A 20,742-nucleotide genomic window follows, 5' to 3' on the forward strand; every position below is an offset into this window, starting at 1 on the left:
CCCCCCCCGCGCAACCGTACATATATTTAGAAAATACTTACTTACGCCTTCTTAAAATATCATAGTAGCACAGCATTATTACATCCCTATTGTTCGTGTCCCTAACTATTGCAAATGTTTGCTCATACACGCGAGCAAATTCACCTTAGAGTCGAAACATATCTGAATTCCTGCTCGTTGTTACAATCTTTATTTGAAAATTCTTTTAGGTTAGTGACTACGCTAAAAAAATCGAAAATATCAAATATTTTTTATTAATTATTCTGGTTTCTGAAAAGTTTCCTTCATAAAACATTTTGAATTGAGTTTCAATATTTCATTTAATACAGCATTATAAGCATTTAATAATCCATTACAGCATTTAATAATCCATTATAAGAGCATGCTTTCATTTGTAACACGACATGTCATTCGAGCGCAGTGGATACAAAGTTGAATGCGCTCTTTGTCAGGATTGCTTTGACACAGATTACGCTTAAAGACACACGAGTGTGATATCTTTTAGTTCTAGTCTTAGAAGTGGGAGTGAAGAAGGAAGAATCCATGGGAAATTATAGCATCAAAAGTTCCTCGCTTGAAGACGATAAAAGCGTCAATACTCTTCAGGGTACCGCTGTCAATGCTGCTGATCCCAGGCCAATTAAATCTCAAGCATCTTATAAAAAATAAATAAAACTCAAATTTTAACAGTCGTTTGATAGTCAGTAAAATAAACTGAGACACCTTAACAAATATCAAAATTTTTAAAGAGAAAAAAATTAGTGTCAGTTATCTGAATAAAAATTAAAATTAAGAGGGTGAAAATTTTTAATGAGTTAATAAATATTTAATTGGCCTTAATTAAATTTAAAATAAATTGTTCACGCGAATGTCGCTTAAAGGCCAAACTTGGCAATCTTAAAATTACGGCAACCCCTTTACCCGCCCTTCCGGTCGAGTCTTTCAGGGGTTCATTAGAACGTTGACCCGCATCGACTCCCCAGCCCCCGCAGAAGCTGTAAACAACTTCAGTTTGTAAGGCTTAACAAAGACAACCGCAATGCAATACCGAAATCAGCCATGTATTATATGAATTACTCACCGCAAAAGGAGTGTATATAGTGTAAATAAAGAAGTTTAAGCAAAAGTACAGTCCACTGCTCACTTCGAATCACCATAAATTATTATGAGTTATTTTGAAACTAAATTATAGAAACTGCTCTTGCCCCCCCCCCAGGTCGATAAATCTCTGCAAAAGAAAAGTCTGGAAATTTCAATTAGATTGAAACCAATTACTACATTTAGTGTTTTACTAACTGAACATTCACTTTTGAAATATATCAGCAAGAAGTTTATCTTATTAATATACAAGCCTCTTTTGACCATCAGCGACCATTAATCCGAGGTTCGCAGGGATAAATGGTAGCTAAAAATTTTAATTGAATATTTTATGTAACTTGGTCTTAATAGCTTCTTCAACAAAATATTTTGAAAGTTCATATTTTGACAGATATATAATTTACATTAATTTAGAACCTTAGAAAAAAAAATCTCCGAGGTGCACAATTTTACTCTCCACTGTATACATGAACCTAGTTTGATAGCTTTAGGCCAAACGGTTAAGCCTACAGAGCGCCAACTGAGATTAAAAATGTAAACTAAAATAATATTTAAAACAAAACAATTAGAAATGACCGGTATCGTGTACACGATTCTTTCTCTTCTCACAATTTATAATAGGTCATCTGAAAGGAAACACAGGCAGCGCTGATCGATTCGTATATTCTCATTTCCTATGCTATTAAAGTATGGAAGAAAATCTGACAATATCATTGCCTCACACCGCCGGGTACTTTGCAAAGAGAGAGTGGTGTCATTATAGACGAACTTTGGGTTAGGTTTATCTCTTTAGGTTCTTATTACTTGGGTTTCGCAATTTGTAATTTCCGAACAACGAGCTTCTCTTTTCTATTAATTGAGTGATTTATCATTTTTCCTTTTAACTCATCATTAAAAGGAAACGATTATAAAGAATATGATAGTAAAATATAAACCTTCGAATTCCGAAAGAGAAATTGCACAAAGTAATGATGTATTATTTAAGGTTTAGTATACAATTAAAAAAATTAAATTAATCAAAGTATTTATTTATATATTCCCTCTGCTTGGACTGTAAAATTTCGCATGAAAGTAAGTTGTTCTCTTTTACAATAATATCAATGCTGAAAAAAAAAATGTAGTTAATATCCAAGTTGATTGAAATATTTCTAGAATTTAGTATAGGATAGAATGGCTTTTTTTAAAAATTTCTCGCAGTATATATTTTGCTTATATATCTTATATTGTAAGTATATTTGAAAAGATTGCTTCTTTTCATTCATTAAAAAATTTAGTTTCAATTTTTAATAAATATTTTCATCTTAGTAATCATTAAAAACTGTGATAATTATTATTGCTTATAATCAAACTACAAAAACACAAAAGTTTTATTACATTCTAAAAATACTACAGATACATGACAATAATATTTGTTCTCAAATAATTATAAATAGATGTTTTATTTTAAATCTTCAAAAAGTTAGAAACTGTAACTTTTATCATATTTGTGTAATAAAAAATACAAACATTTCTTTTCCATTGACTTCAGGTTATTGTTCTGTTAAAATCTACTAGATTGGTAAAAAATACTATCATTTTTTTTAAATTTTATTGTAGCTGTTTTTAATTGAAACGATATATTTAAAACTAACTATATATTTCCTATTATCATAAAAAAGTCATTAAGGAGTTTATAATATCTTCAAGATATTACCCAGCATTCGGAATATCGCACAGCATCTTGGAGATATCACAAAATATCTTGTGCTAATAGAGTTTGGACCATTCATTTTAAATTTAATTCAAGGGTATTGTTCTTTCATTACATCAATTCTTTAATTTTGCGATATTTATTTTTTATTTGGAAATTTTAGAAAGATTTTTTTTTCTCTGGGTGTCAATTGTGAATAAAATAAGCATTTTAGCTTATCCCAACTGAGAAACAAAAGGGCCATCATAAATATTTTAATTAAAATGAAACATTATTCATGTCCGAATTTAAATCAAAAGTTTAAAAAATTCTAATTTTTCTCAGTTGGGATATTAATACGATTTTTTGAACAATGGCAAATTGAACATGAACATAGGTATAATCAAATTTATATTTTTATCTTGACACCCATTACAAGTAATAAAAATTCACCATTTATATTAAATTATATTTTTCGTATTGTGGCGATACTTCTCCAATTTTTTTAATTCGTATTTTCTATTTATTACTTTTAGATTTTAGTTAAGAGCATTAACATTTCACAATAGTATTTAATTATTTCAGTGAAAAATGTAGTACATTTATTAGAATGGTTAAATAATAACAAACTGTCAGATAATTTAATCTGAAAACATGGAAAAATTCACTCTGGTAATAATAATAATAAAGGTAAGTTAACTGTTACCATTACTTTATATAGCAACTCATATTTGCATCACTAACATTTTTCAATTTTTTTTATCATTTAAATTGTTTAATAAACTAATTTGTATAATCGTTTACTGGAAGAAGGAAAGTTCAGTGATAGAGAAATTCAATTAACGTTTTAAAAACTGATTCCTCAGTTGATTCCTGCAATCTTTATACTCTGAGATGAATATTTACGAGACTTTTGAGATCTTCACTCTTAACAATTTTAAAAAATGACATATGATTGTAATTAAATTGAAGGTATTGTAATCATCCACGATTTATGACTACGGTTTTACCTATAAATGGACAAAAGATGTATACATTAAAAAAATAATAAATACAGTATAACAAGGAACGATAAATCGAAATCCTGTTTGTAATAAGCTGAAATTAGATACAACTTAAGTCGACGAAAACACTTACTTCACTCATGCATTCACTTTTTTTAAAGCGAGGGCACATATTTTAACAATATAATAGCTATTAATAACTTGCTATGATACGGGCTAACATCTTTCTAGTTAGACGTTTAATTATAAAATAATTATATTTGTCAAACTGCCGATTTTTTTCCCATATTCGAAATGGGGTAGGGATGGAAACACACGACCAGTCCATCCGCTGCCCTCTGAAGTCGGATTATTTTACCAAGTACCGGAAACGGGAACAGGGCTGACAGAAACCGGGATCCTACTTCATCTTTGACCATGGCATGAGCCACAGAAGAATGAAGTGAAGGATGTACGACGCGTTCAATCACAGCTAGGTAAATAGAGTGCATGTCAACAAAATGTTATTAATCATCTGTTTTCCTTTCAGATTATTTTCTTTCTCTCCCTTAACTATTAATTATTTATAAAACAAATAAATTCCGAATATCTGATCATAAGACAAAATTCATTTTTCTGTTGAATCGTGTTATTTGGCATCTAAGCAAAATTTATATTAATGTTAGATGTTACGGCTTGGAGCCCACATACTCAAACCTCGTCCATTTATCCGATTTGAGTAATTGAGAACTAAGCAAAGGACATGGACTGGCGTTCTGTAAAATAATCTGTATTATTTCCTTGTTATCAGAAACAAAACATTTAATCAGATGACACCATTTAAATGTATAACTAGGTATGGATACAGAAAGATATAAAAAAATTCACCCTTAAATGTAACTTATAATTTTTATCTTTTGATGACCTTTTTCAAAACACTTGTAGGATTCTTTTTTTCAACTGTAATCTAAAATTTAAATCAACAGCTTGTTAGCGAAGATTGAGCCTATTATATCAACCTAAATTTAAAGGATATTGTTGGAATGAAGCGAGCGGACTATTTTTCTCGCGTAGGAATATCTGTGTGACTCCGCTTCTGGCGCTTCGTTCCGGCACCATTCCTCCCGCGAACTAGATGCTGTGTGCTTAATTGTAAATACCTGTGTTCTTTTCTTTTCGTTTTCTATGTCCAATAAATGTGCTGTCTTCAAAAACCATGCTGAGATTATTGAAAAGTAACAACAAATTGGTAGCAGAGGTCCGTGGTTCTGGTTGGTGGTAAATGTTTCGTTAAAATTTCTAAGTGAACTGTGTGACTGAAACGAAACTGTCAAAAACGAAATTGCAAGCATGGATAAAGTAAATGTCCCTGAGCTGAATGGAACTAATTATTTCATTTGGGCATTGAAAATACAGGCAGCGCTGAGTTTGAAAAGATTGAACTCTGTTATATCCGCGGTGAAACCAGATAATCTAAGTGAAAAAGATGCAGCAGAATGGAACCAGAAAAATTCTGACGCCGTTGCTTACATTAAGTTATCATTGTCAGACGAACAGGCCCTACAGTTCGCAGCAGAAGAAAATGCAAAAATTCTTTGGGATAAAATAAAGTCAACATTTACGGGTCAAGCAGAAGACCGCAAAATAGATGCCGGCAATGAATTGAAAAATCTTCAAATGAAAAATAATGAATCGGCAAACGATTATGTTGCCAGAGCAAGAGGAATTGCTACAAAATGTCATTCTTTAGGACTGGATGTCTCACCTAGGGAGCTCGTTTATTATACAGTGCGTGGGCTGAAAGGAAAATTCTCTAAAGTGCGAGAAATTCTCAAAACCCAACGTGACAAGTCAATGGACGAAATATTAGAAATTTTACGTGAAGAAGAAAATACCTGTTATTCGCCGACGAGTACTCGAGCTGAAGGAATCAGTGCGGAAGTGTTTTATTCTAGAGAAAACAAAAGTTCTGGTGTAAGGCTCTGTTACATCTGCAGACGCCCAAATCATATCGCCAAGGACTGTTTTTACATGAATAAAAATGCTAGTAGAAGTGCTCCATGTAATGAAAATAATCAAAGGAGAAATGCACAACATCGTGCCAATCAATCAACAAAACGACGAAGTGTTAGTGATGTGTTTACTACTTCTCATTAAGAAGAAAGCCTAAGTGATAAAATATGGTTGCTGGACAGTGGAGCTTCTTGTCATATGGCCAAAGACAGTATGTGGTTTGAAAAAATAATCCCTGAAACAAGGGATATTTATTTAGCTGGTAAAGACTTTAAAGTTTTGTGTGTGGGAGTCGGAACAGTTAAAACAAAAACTGTAAGTAATAATCCTAGAAATTTAACAATTACTAATGTTAGCTATGTTCCTGAACTAAGATATAATTTATTGTCAGTAACTTGTTTGATGAATAAGGGTTGTAAAATTAAATCCAATAATAATTGTATGTTAATTTTTGATAAAGATAATAATTTAGTTACTAAAGCATTTAAAAATAACAATAGATTAGAATTATATTTGGAACCATCGTATAATTCAGAGTGTTATTTTTCTAAGCAATCCTCTAGTAATTATGAAATTTGGCATTACAGATTATGTCATTTAAACCCTAAATATATGCTTAAAATGAAAGATTATATTGATATTAATGATATAAATGATTTCAGATGTGAAACTTGTGATATAAGTAAGATAACCAGAAAAACTCATCCTAATATTACCGTAAATCAAAGTTCTGAAATTCTTGAGTTGATTCATGCTGATCTGTGTGGTCCTATTCAACCTGAATCATTTGGTGGCGCAAAATATTTCATGATATTGGTGGATGATTTTTCTGGCATGTATTTTACTTATTTCTTAAAAAATAAAAATGAAGTGTTTAATATATTTTCACAATTTAAAGCCAAATATGAAAATTTAACCGATAAAAGAATTAAAAAATTAAGAACTGACAATGGCTTAGAATTTGTAAATGAACAACTTGATACTTATCTTGTTAATTCAGGAATATTTTAGAAAAAACTATCCCATACAATAATGAAAGTAACGGTAAATCTGAAAGGGCGAACCGCATTCTGTTAGAAAGGGCTAGATCTTTGTTATATGAAAGTGAGCTTCCATTAAAATTTTGGGCCGAGGCCATTAATTGTAGCACCCAAGTGTCTAATGTAACCCCACGTAAAGGAAAAGAAAAAATACCCCTTGAAATTTGGACAGGTAGAAAACCGAAATTAAATTATCTTAAAAAATTTGGCTGTGTGGCTTATTTTCACTTTCCGAAAGTAATGAGAAATAAATTTGAAGTTCCAGGGAAACGTGGTATAATGCTAGGATACGCTAGAGAAAGAAAGGGTTATCGAATTTATGACATCAAAAGCCGAAAAATAATAGAAGAGAGATCAGTTAAATTCAATGAATCTTTAAAAGGTAGTACGTATTTGGGGAAAACGAAAGCAGAAACTTGGGATATTAATTCACTTCTTGAAACTTCTCCAGCGGCATGCGAGATAAATCAAAAAACAAAAAGTGAAATATCTAGTTTAGAAATTCCTGATGAATCGGCAGAGGATGAGAATAGTGATTCATCAATTCTATACCATAGTAGAACTTCGCGTCAGACAGACGCCGCTATAGGGGATGAAAACGAAACACCAGATGTTGAATCAAGTAGTAATAATATCGTAAATCAGATTCCAGTCAGACGTTCGGAAAGCTCAAATCTAAAATGTCAGCTAATGTAGTTTATAACATTCCGAATACATACTTAGAGGCAAAAAATAGTGCTGATTGGAAGAACTGGGAAAGAGCAATGAAAAATGAATTGGATTCGTTAAATAAACATGAAGTTTGGGAAATAGTAAATAAGCCTGCAAAAACAAAATTAATAAAAAGTAAATGGGTATATTCTTTAAAACAAGATAACTCTGGTGAAACAAAATATAAAGCGAGACTTGTAGCAGCAGGTTTTAATCAAATAAAAAATAAAGATTTTTCCGAGTCTTATTCACCCGTTGTGAACATCGAATCTTTCAGAATGTTAATGGCACTTGCATCTAAATTAAATTTATTTTTTAAGTTCTTTGATGTTAAAACTGCATATTTATATAGTGATATTGAAGAAACTGTTTATATGTTACCTCCACCTGGTTATGAAAAATTAATTGGAGATGAAAAAGTTTGTAAGTTGCAAAAGAGTATCTATGGCTTACCACAATCTGGTAGAAACTGGTATATGACTATAAAAGGTAAATTAGAAAAATTAGGATTGATGCAACTGGCCTCTGACAATTGTGTATTCATTAAAACTGTTGGTAAAAATATTTTTATATTATGAATGTATGTAGATGATTTAGCAATTTTTTCTAATAATGATGAAATGTATCAAGAGATTGTAAATAGCATCAAAAGCATATTTGAATTACAAGAGAACAAAACCGGTAAATTTTTAGGTATAGAAATTGTAAAACATGAAAATGGTATTGGTCTGTGTCAATTTGAATATATTGAATCATTATTGGTTAAACATAATCTAGAAAAATGTAAAAGTGTTAAAACTCCAATTGTAAAAGGAGAAGATAAGAGTTTCCCTTCCACAAATGAACTGGTTGACATCACGATGTATCAAGAATTAATTGGTGAACTTTTATATTTAGCTAATAGAACGCGGCCTGATTTATCATTTGTAACAACATATTTGTCACAATTTAATCATAAACCAGAAAAAAGGCACTATAATTTAGCTAAAAGAGTTCTAAGATATTTAATGGGTTCAAAAGATAAAAAATTGTTTTATGACAGTAAGTTTGGTTTTCTTAATGCAAGTTCTGATGCTAGTTGGGGGAATGCAGAAAATGGCAAATCATTTTCTGGTGATGTAATTAAATTAGGTAATTCATTAATTTCATGGAAATGTCATAAACAAAAAAGTGTCAGTCTGTCAACATGTGAAGCTGAGTTATTTGCTATTTCTGAAATATGTAAAGACATTATTTGGACTGTAAACTTATTAACTGAGTTAAACTGTAAACAATTTATAAATAATGCTGTAACCTTAAATTCAGATAGTCAAGCAGCAATTCAGTGGATTAAGTGCACCAGGTCTTCAAATAAATCAAGACATATGAATTTACGTTTTCATTTTGTGAAAGATTTGTTGAAAGATAATGTAATTAAATTAGAATATGTTCAAACAGAATGTTTAATTGCAGATTTTCTTACAAAAGCTGTTAGTGAAGAAAAACTGAGGTATTCTGTGAAAAATATTTCGTTAATTTCTTAATTTTTGTATGTACATATAATTTTTTGTATTGTTGTGTGCATTTAATTTTTATGTGTATTATAAATGCTCGAAAAATGTCACTCGCAGGAGGGGTGTGTTGGGATGAAGCGAGCGGACTATTTTTCTCGCGTAGGAATATCTGTGCGACTCCGCTTCTGGCGCTTCGTTCCGGCACCATTCCTCCCGCGAACTAGATGCTGTGTGCTTAATTGTAAATACCTGTGTTCTTTTCTTTTCGTTTTCTATGTCCAATAAATGTGCTGTCTTCAAAAAACATGCTGAGATTATTGAAAAGTAACAACAGATATCATAGGATACATACACATTTTTAAAAGTAAACAATTTCGAGAAAAAGTTAATGCAAAAAGTTCTATATATAAATTTAAGCCTGATGTTATACTTGTTACTTTAGAAAATGCACTTTAAATACATTTCGCCAATGGAAAAGAGAATTTTTACACATGTAACATTTATAAAAAGAAAATATTATTTTCCACATTTATTTGAATTGTTCTATTATTATCTGAAAATGCAGGAAGTTGAAGCATATTATGTTAAAATATTCACAGGAATTCTTTCGTCTGTAGTTTAAGAAAAGCACAGAAGCAAGTAAATCAAAAAATATATAAATGCATTTTTTTAACAAATTCTTTGAGACAAAAAAATTACAAAACTAACAGATAACAAAATAGTTCATACTACATTCAGGGCAGAACATAGTCAATAATATAAGTCCTTTATAGACAATATATATAATGTAAGTTAGTATGACAATATCATCTTAAAACAATAGCCTATCAATTAGAATTGACACAGATATATTCAAAATACAAACAAATGTGCATAAACCCCATTTTGCAAATAGACATAATGAAGTCCGTGGTGTAGCGAATGGGAGAGGGGAAACGAAGGTATACATGAAGCAGGTCCCAGTTTTATAAGACACCATGAAGATAAAATATTAGCATCAATATGCCTGTTATAAACTTAAATACAATGAAGAGAGAAAAAATAATATCACATCCTGAGCACAATTTACTCTAACTACATCACCACATGAAATTTAACAATTTCAACAAACACTCAGGCTGGTTCACAAAAATGACGACAATGCGTACAAGTTTCAGAAAACATAACTAAAACTAACTAAGCACGCAAACAAAAACCAATACATCACAATCACAATGAAAATTTACTAACTATGGAAAAGACAATTAGATACTTTATTTATTCATATTTTTCTATGCTACAAATCAAAAAGGAAAATTATGATTTACATTTCTAGAGTTAATATGCATTGCTAAAACAACAGTAATTTGATCAAAATATAATACATAACATATTAAAGAATGTTTTTTCATTTCGTACTTCATTCAAGGTAGGGTAAAAAGAAACTTCGATTGTAGTATGACAATTATTATTGAAATATATATATATATATATATTAAGAATCATTTGCAAAAAAAAAGAAGAAAAAAATTAAGATAAAAAATATTCCACTCGAGTCATTCTAAGCTCAATTTTATAAAGAAATTGAAGTTGTAGAAATGATATTTAGCTTCCAAGTATATGGAAGAATTCACAAAGAAAATTATTACATCTTGTTAGCATATGTTTTATATATAAGAGGCATGGAAAATGTAATTCATGATGATTATGGAGGAAAAAATACTGTTTTAGCAAGCAGCACTCATCATTAATGGAAAAGTGTAATAATTACAAATGAAGCAGTAATGATGATTTTCATTTAGAACGTAAGTTCTATTACAAAATAAAAACAACAGGAAAAAGTTTGGTGCAAGAAAAAACACCAAATTACAGATGGCATGAAGAATGTTCAAAGAAAAGAGAACATGGCAATCCATATTCCTTCGATAAGGAAATTAGCAAGGATCATTCAGATTACATTTGTACTATGTCTGCAAACCTAAAAATTCAACTGAAGCCATCTATGGGTGAAATCCGCAATTACTTAGTTGCCAACCCAATAGTTGTTCCAGGTCAAAGTCAAGAATATGAGATTTTAAGTGTTTTAATTTCGCATGACAATCACCCCACTGTTTTGTATATTCTTCCAAAAGACATATTCCCCGCTTAACTTTTCTTCCCAAATCAACACAAAATGGTCTTGGAGGTTGCTGAAAAATAAAATTTAATTTATATTATAAAAGTAAAATACTAAAACAATCAGTGAAATATAAATTCTATAATTTTACAGACATTTAAATATTAATGTAAACCTAGATGTAAAGACATAGATATAAAAGAACCTTACCATTTTGAAAATAAACTTCAATAAACATAAGAACAATTTCTTAGATTGTATCGATTGCATTTCCTTAAAACTAAGAGATATATACAGTCGTTACACACAAAGCTTTTTATAAAATTCGATTTTTTTTTTGTGTGTGTTGCAATGCAGTAATTTTAATCTTATTCACTCTTTATATTTGCTTCTTTAAAATTCCGTAGTTATTTATTCAAGGATTTACCATATAGTTATTTATTCAAGGATTACAATTTAAACAAAGATGTGTTGCAACTACTTCAAATGTTCATACATCCCATGTGAAACATGCAAGCTATTTTTGTTTTGAAAATTTTATGATAATACATGAATTTTTTTAAAAAGACTGGTTATCAATTTTTTAAAAAAATCTCTTATTTGATACCTATAAATGAGTTATTTTGAGATGGATCATGGAATTTTGAAATGTGGTCGAATGCCAAGATTATCATCCACACTCATACTCTATTTGCCGAACATCTACACTATGTTTATTTAAAGATATTAAATTCACAAAACAAAATTTAATGCACGTATGGCAGATCTTCGGTAGAATAGGCATGCCATGAGAGTTCTTTGAGGCAAGTCAAAATCAGTAAACTGAAACAACATCATAAAAGCATTTTAAATGGAGAATTGCCTGAAAGAAACAATATTCAGACAGTTTCATCACTATGGTGAATCTGGAAGTGACCATTTTATTTTTAAATATAAGGCAAGTGCATTTTTATTGAAGTAAGAATTCTTTAAGAAACAAAGTCCTATTAAGAAATTAGCTCTCATGTTTTGATTCAAAATATAAATGCTGATGATTCTTATGGGGAAAAAACAAACAAACAAAAAAAAAAAAAAAAAAAAAAAAAACATCCTTTATCAATTTGAGAAGAATTTACTCAAAAATGACTGATACCAAAGTTAGAACGAACTGTATTTTAATAAATTTTCTGACTAAAAATGGGAAAGCGCTGACCTGGATTCTTTGAAATTAAACAAAAACTGAAGCTACCAAAAACAAAACTTGTTAATATTCAAAGTGAAATTAAGAATTAGCTCAGTCTTTTTTTAGCCAATTTAAAAAGTCATCATTATAATAAATTAGAAAACGCTCCAGTATTTTATTAAATCTGTAAGTGAATAAATAAGAACACATGAAATTATAGACAATTACCCACAGATAAATAAAAATTATTCATATGGGATAAAGTTTAAAATCAAGTTTCGGAAAATATGTGTTACTTACTGAGTGTTAGTACTGAGCGAGTAATTAAATTTACAGGGTGCACAGTGAGAAACAGATGCAAAAATTAACACATTAATACACGCATGAATACATAAATCTGTATTTTCTAAGCACAGGAGTTTTTTCCTCCTTTTGTTTCATAATAAAGTATTCATAGAAATTTTTAATATATATATATATATATATATATATATATATATATATATATATATATATATATATATTAATTTTTTTCTAAAAACTTATCACATTTTTTAATATGATAAGGCAAATTCTAAAAATGGTTATAACTTTGTTTACAGGTTGAATTCAGCTGTATTACTTTTAAATAATAAATAATGCAAGAAAATTCTAAAAATTTAAGTTATGAGCAAATTGAACAGAATCATAAATGTTACAAACATTAACGATTCAAATAATAGGTAAATTGGGATACAACTGGATGGGATAAACATGGATAAAACAGGGCTAAAAAATTAATTGCACGGGACAATGGGGGAGGCAACTTCTGCCATTTTCCAACTGAAACGTCTATAACAATTACACCGAAGAACCGTACATATTAGTTTAGAAAACTTACAAATTTTTATCACTATAATTAATAATCGAATTCAGATTTTTTTTTAAAAATCAGAAAAATATAATTAAATAAGTTTTATATCTGAGTAATTTTTATGTTCTTATGTGCATAATTTTAAAAACTTACACAAGCAAAGTAACATAAAAAAATTACACTATTTTTTTTCTATAAGTTTTAAAATCTTCAGCCCAAATTTTAAAATTTAACTGAAAAAAATCTGACAGCATTCTGGTATTGATAAATTAAACTGAATGAACTAATATATGCAGCTTTTGTTTTGCCTTCATTTTTATAACAAACTAGATTGTATTAATATTAAAAAACAGAAATAATAAACGTAGAAGCAAGAAAGAGGTACCAAAAATTATCATTACATCTGACTGTAATTTTAGTTTTTTAAAATTTTCTTATTGGCAATTTCAGATTTTACATTGCGTAAAAAAAATTCTTTAAATGTTGTTGCATTTTGCCAAGAATGAAAAACCCTTTGCTCCATTAGCTTTTTGCAAGAGTCCACTAGTTCATTCTTTCATTCCAGAGATTTCTTTTTGTACGCCTTTTTTTTTTTTTAAATTTCAAAAACCAAGTATATGATACAGCCCATTTTATTCATATTACAGTAAAAAAATAAATTAAAAAAATATAAATAAAAATAAAAACAAATTCTTTAAACATGCAGATTGTTCATTCATCTACTCATTGCGTTTCTGAAGTAGTTTGTTTTCAAACTTTTCTAGTTAATTTCGAAGCAAAATATAAAATACTCAAAATCCAAGCACTTATTGGACGATGGCTCAAAGCGGTTTCTATTGTTAAAGAAAACAATTAAGGAAATGAATTTGAAACCCACTGAAATTAAAACTGTTATGCATTCAGTTTTTGGTGGATCTATATTGCAAAACCAAGAACACAGACTATATGAAATAACAAGAATTCAAGTACTGAATTTTCTTGTGATGCCCAAGTCATTGGTCAGCCAGATATTGGCAGAAAAATAACTTAAATCAAGAAAGGAATCAGGGAAAAGGAGTAGAAAGAAAGAAAGAATGTTGCCCAGAGAATGAATCGTTGATAGGGGTGGACTTTTTCAAGCAGTTATTCTGAAGAATGGGACATAATTTGATGTAAAGAATCTGTTACAACTTTTCCTACTTTTGGGAACAGAAATTAAAAATGCCATCGTAAACTCAATACTTGCACATAATTCAACTTCAAATCAAATTTTATAAAACCAGATCTTTAAATTGAAACCAGTGGCAGTATTATTCCCTTGCTCTTCTCAAATACTAATAAAAGATGGTACATTTTGTGATTCTAAGGATAGTGAAGTGAAGAGTTTACTTTTTGGATCCAAAGTTTGAAACAGATCTGTAATTTTAACACATTAGCTGCCATGATCCCCATTTGGGAATTTTATGCACACCATTCAGGGTATGCCTGATAGTTTAGTTTCATTCTATATATCAGTCAATAATGTGTATAACAGAAAGTGTGTATTCTATTTCGTTTCTTTAGAACAAGCAAATACGTAACATTTCAAATACCATTATATTTTTTTGTTAAGTTTTTATAATATAATAAAATACCATACCTAAATTGCTATTAAGACATTATATTAATGATCTGCTAATTACTCAATCTTGTTTTTTTATTGATCATTTGACAATGATATCTTTTTTTAAAAAAATATCAAATATTTTCAAAAGAAAACATAATTTGAATATAATTTTACTTTATACAACTTTTGGGACATTTGCATATACTTATCCGGACAACTTTTAAGGCAATTAATGGGCTAATGACAAGTAAACACTCAAATTTTATTTACCTAGCTGATTGCATCTTTATATTATTCTATTTACATAAGTACAGGCAGGCAGTTAATCTGTTAACACATTTAGTTCAGAATGATAAATGGATCTATAACTTTGGTGTAAAGATCACATATCAAATTTCACTTCTCTAAAGTTAGTTTGGCTTCATTTCGTATAAATAATTCCAACTAAAATCTTTAGGCTCAGCCAAAAGAAGTCAAAACTAGTAAATTCATCAATAAATTGACATAAACACTTTTTCATTGACTACAATGCTTCGCCTAAGAAAAAGTGAAAATTAGTAAGGGAGAGTTAGGAGGAATGGGACAGACTTCAATTTTTTTTTTATTTCACTAATTTAGATTTACCGAGAGTGCAGCTTATAAACATATAATAAGGTCTTTAATTTATTTCAAAAAATACAAAAACAGAAAAATATAAACAACTGGTTTTTATTTGCATATTTAAAAACTGTAATATTTTTGTCCCATACTTCTCTGCCTGAGGGAGAAATGGAACAAGGTTTGAAAAAATTAAAATTAATAAACTATGTATTTTGATAATCCTTTTCCTCCAATTATTTATGTTTTTGTTTTTGGACATGCCAAACAAGAGCTGATCCAGAAATCTACATTGGTGCAGCCGCATCTCAAAAAATTTCTTTTACAATCATTTCCACTGATAACAATATGTTATTTAATATACTTTTCTCTTTCTGGGTGCTTTCCCCCCCATTATTTAGGCACTTTCATATAGAAAAGATAAAACTGGTAATTCTTTTTCATTTAGAGTAACAGAATTTTGGCTGAAATAAAATTTCATTTTTTTTTCACATTTACCACTTTACCATATTTACAGTAGAATATCTCTTAAGTGAAATTAAGTGGTAAACATGCAGAAAATTGTTTTATATGAAATGATACAGAATGATTTATAGTATGTTTTTATATTTTATGGACAATTATTAATAAATATAGAGTATAAAAAAACAAGTTTAGAGACACAGGTATTCTTAAGTAAATTTTTGAAAAATAGTGGAATTTTATTTTATGGCTTTTGTTTTGGTTAATAGATGTTTTTTTTTATAGTTATATGTTATTACCCTATATTATTTAGAAAAATTAATATTTTATATAGCATAATAATGCATACTAACATATATTTTCAAAAGTTTAAAATCAGTAACTTATTATTGCATTATAACACCCAAACAACTAATTTTATGAAACAACATTAAGAAAAATTTAAGAATTTAATCATTAGCTATTTGAAATGTAATCGACCCCCCCCCACTACGGAATATTCTTAAACTTTTTTTTCCATATAAAACATGCAACATTCAGGTTTAATTTTACTATTATTTCACAAATATTACATTTTTAAGTTCCTTATATATTTATAGTATTTTTATTTTAAGAATAAAAGTAAGACTGAAAGATTCATCGAAAAAATAAAAAAAATGTATTTACTACTGAGGCAAAAAAGGGGTGTAATGTAGAAGGCCTCCACGCGGTGCACGCTGGTTAACACAAAGTTTGCCTCCTTTCTTGTGTCTGACATATTGGAAAGCTAGAGATCTAATGGCATCATAGCCAATCTTCTAGGCATTTGTAATGAATGATTGAATAAATTAAGGCATAAAAATAAGGTTCTGTGTTTAAACACAAACATCACAACTGCTAGTTTAATAATTAGAATGAAGCAAGAGGCTATAGCTGCTCTAATAGAGAAACTAGAAACAGATTCAAATGTTTTATCTAGACAAGGATATGGCTGTTCCATTCCTCTCCTCTATATTAAAAACCATTATAATAAGAAGAAAACTATATAAATTTTACAAGTGGCCAAACAGGAATGCAACACATAAATTTAGTTATTTATCAGCTGCAATAATAAATTTAATAATTAGCAAAATCATACTTTCTTTAAAACTGAGCAATTAAAAAAATTTCTAATTAAAGATTCAATTGCATTTAAAAGCTTATTATGCAAACTTGTGATTATTATCATATCAAAATAAATGACTTTCCAGAGGTAAAGATATGAAATGAAATAACAGCTTGAACTCACAGCTTCCGCAAATGGCTTCGTAAGAGTTGTGCATAAGGTTAACAAAAATTTATTAAAAGATGTTTATAATGAAAAGAAGTGTTGAAGTGGAAATCTTAAAATAGGAGATATTCCTAAACTGAGAGTTATTTTTCCAAATGATAGAAGGGAAAAAAAGTGAAACTACATATGTTGTTGAAGTATTTTTGCAAAGTACTAAAGCAACTGTTGTCAGGCCCTTTATTAGTACTTGCTACTGCCGAATGTCCAAGTCGGGAAAATTTTATTTGGCATTCATTGCCTCTTGATGATAATCTGGTGAAATAAAGTAGTAATTTAACTACTACTAAGAAGTAAACCTTCTTCCCAGATAAAGAAAATTGCTAGTCTTGAAGTATCTTCAGATGAGATTGCATGAGATTATTTAAATCTTTTATTTGAAAATAATTTTCAAAGCTTTCAGCAGTTATGTCAATCTCATCTCAGACATTAAAATTATTGAAACTGAGTCAATGTGATTTAATATCTATATACTTCATGAAATAAATTTACATACTCCATGGATTCAAAATCACAATCATCTTTTTATCCTTTCAGATGTGCAACCACACAAAACATATTTAACTTTTTCACATTAATTTTCTTGGCCAAATAAATTTTTCTTATTGACTCATAATTTACTAGAGATCAATTCAGTATGCATTTCCAAATTTTGGAAACAAGCAGTTAATCATGTTGTAAAGCATATAACTTTATTAGATATTGCTATTATAAAATGTTAATCTTCCAGTCATTTTTCTGTTTTAAAATCTGCATTCAATTTATCATTTGCTGAACATGATGCATTGTTAAAAAAATTAAAAAGCAGAAGAAATTTTACCTGAGAATTTTTATCCAAAACATTAAACTTTAGCACTCACTCTCCAGTAAAAATGTTATTACCCCTTCCTCCTGCATAAAAAGTTGCAAAGATTGAAAAAGCCACAAAATTCAGATTTTATTTTCTGAGTTCCACAAGAGTTTTATTTAGCTAGCCAATTGAAATCAAAATTTGATAAAGAACTACAATTTCAGTTATAAAAGTACATACCAAATTCCATTTATCTAAATTGATGCATTTATGAGTGATCAGATTTACATGCATGCAAATGCAGAAAATGACAGATGGTAAATTTTTGATGAATTAGTTCAAAAGTTGATACTGATCTAAATTTCACATGCTAAAACTGTGTACTGGATTTTACTTACAGATCTTTGCATTTGAAGTAATCGTCTTCACCTGCACTCAAAGAGAAAAATATGGATTTCATTCAAAATTTAATAGAATTTTGCAAATTCGGTGTTAAAAAAACATAGCAAATTTCATCCATCTAACTCTTTGAATTAGTGATCACAGTCAAAATTGCACTATTCCAGAATTTAGTTTTTTGAAGACCTCAATTATGCAAACTGGACAAAAACTGAAGCTCGAACTTTTTCATTATTACAATTCTTTCTCTTTACTTCATGGGGGGGGGGGGGGAAGGCATTTTATCGGTACCAATTTATTATTGATATTCTGAGTAAAAATAACAAATGACCTTCAAGTAGCTTTGGAGCACCATGAATATTATGCTTAATTTTTTATTTTAGAAGCCTTGAACCATTCAATGAATGCATTTCTGAAAATCCATTGGAAGTTAATTGCATAATTTTCCTGACAATTTAAACTTTTTTTTTGTGCACAAGTTTCTTTGCCATAAAAATATTAAAATAATTACTGGTGATTTATCAAATGATAAAATCTAACTAAAAAACAATGATCTCTATAAAAAAATAATGTAGAAAACTACACAATGACAATTTGAACAACACATAGTTACTGTTAACAACAACATTGTTAAGAACTAATTTACGTTATTTTAAGTGAATACATAAAATTATCTTTAAAAAGAAAAAAAAAATTCCTCTCTAAATAAGCAAAAGCTAAATAAACAAAAGAAATATATTTTCGCCATATTATCCATATTTCCTTAAACCAAGATAAAACCTTTACAACAAACTTATTTATTCATTGAGACTCATAGAAAGGCCAAAGATCAGATACCACCCAAAATGCAATCATATAATTGGGCTGAACAAGAATGTTTCTGTAATGTTGTAAAGGTTTTATCTTGTTTTCTCCACACAAAAAAACAAGTAACTGGACGAAAATAAAGCCCTTTCGGATCATTATATAAGGACCATTAAATATAAGCAGTTTTTTAGGACTTTTCCTGATGTTACACACCCTGGTATTGTTATAATGAGAAAGTGAAAAGAAAGAAAAATAAGATTTTATAACTGTGAAAAAAATGGAAGTATAAAATGAAAAAAGAACATACCTTGTTTTTCTTCTTTAGTGTTAATTTTCTTCTGCTTCTTTTGAATAGGCATAGAACTGGCAATGACCTCATCATCCACAAGAGAATGCTTCTGCAAAAAAAATTATTTTTAACTTAAATAATGGTATTACAAATATTGAAACAAAATTGCTTGTTAATTTACTTAAAAACGGAATTTAAAAAACTTAAAAAGTAATATTCAATTCACTTCAAAATATTCTTAAAATAAAAAATCAATGATGTACCTTAAGAATGGCATATTTCTATTCAGGAATATCAAACTTTTGAATTAATTAGCAATTTAATAGTTGGAAACTAATAATAATTTTAAAGATTCTACTTATACTATTTAAATAATGCTTTGTTTAAACAGTATAAGTAGACATCGGTTGTCATGCCAACATTGTTTCTTAATAACAACGTTGGCATGATAACCGATATGGTTTAAATGGAAAGTCAGAAAACAATGTAGTAAGTAAAACTTGAAATACTGATTTATATGATTAAGTATAAATATACAAAATGCAGCAATAAATAAGCTAATCGATACCACTTTTAAAAACTGAATACTTTTAGCATTTGAAAGCAGCAAATACACTTTAATATATTATGATTAAATTTTCCAAATATCGCTATGAACTCTGTAAACTGTAGATAAGAAAGTTTCTAGATTAACTTTTTGGCAAAAAAAGCAAATGGAATCCCCTACACACTTCAAGAAAATTATGAAATTTTGCTAAAAGTATAAAATGCCAGTGGCCATCTTGTAGAGTTAGTCGAGATTTTGCTCAGACTGAACAAGGTGATCTTTTGTATATTAGCACTGGACTGTGTCGAGAGATGTTACTTCACCAAGGTTTCAACCATCAATCCGTAAGCCCATTCACAGATCGATGGTTTCCCATTTTTTTGTGCTTATGAGTTAACTGAAGTAAATTTGAAGTTTCAATAACTGAAGTAATTTGAACTTTCAATAACAAATGAAAACTGAATGGCTATAATTGTATCTACTGTAAATTATATTCATAAACAGTAGTAAATAAATCCTTTTTTTTTTTTTTTTTTTTTTTTTTGCACTTTTCTAACTAAGTCCATTCAATCCATGAACCGGTCATCGGAATTTGCAACAATATAAACGGAAATACTCGATTTTTTTAAAGTTGATTTTGGCAACCTGTCTAATGAACATATCTAGATCTCAAATGATTCTTTAATAACAAGAATTATAACTTTCTTGCTTCAGAATAATTTAGCAGATTTCTGGACACCAGAGTTACATCAGCCTGGTTTACATGGATAGCCAGATTTTTTCTATTAAAAAATATATAGAGAGAAATAGTAAAAAATAAATTTTCAAAACTTCAAATATTCT

The 20,742-nt window shown here is 29.0% G+C and overlaps 1 protein-coding gene across 4 annotated transcripts in view; it reads right to left on the reverse strand.

The window, feature by feature from the left end:
• Positions 1-9,634: 9,634 nt before the first annotated feature.
• The window catches only part of LOC129960859 (uncharacterized), a 54,500-nt gene continuing 43,392 nt past the window's right edge, over positions 9,635-20,742 (reverse strand). For all 4 annotated transcript variants that reach the window (XM_056074562.1, XM_056074563.1, XM_056074564.1 and 1 more), the window contains 2 exons: positions 19,371-19,461; positions 9,635-11,175 (listed from right to left, as the gene is read on the reverse strand). In XM_056074562.1, coding sequence (XP_055930537.1) covers positions 10,987-11,175; positions 19,371-19,461 — 280 coding nt within the window. In that variant the 3' untranslated portion in view covers positions 9,635-10,986. The remainder of the gene's footprint in view (positions 11,176-19,370; positions 19,462-20,742) is intronic.

The sequence above is a fragment of the Argiope bruennichi genome, chromosome X2, assembly GCF_947563725.1.
Source record: "Argiope bruennichi chromosome X2, qqArgBrue1.1, whole genome shotgun sequence".
NCBI classification, from domain to species: domain Eukaryota; kingdom Metazoa; phylum Arthropoda; class Arachnida; order Araneae; family Araneidae; genus Argiope; species Argiope bruennichi.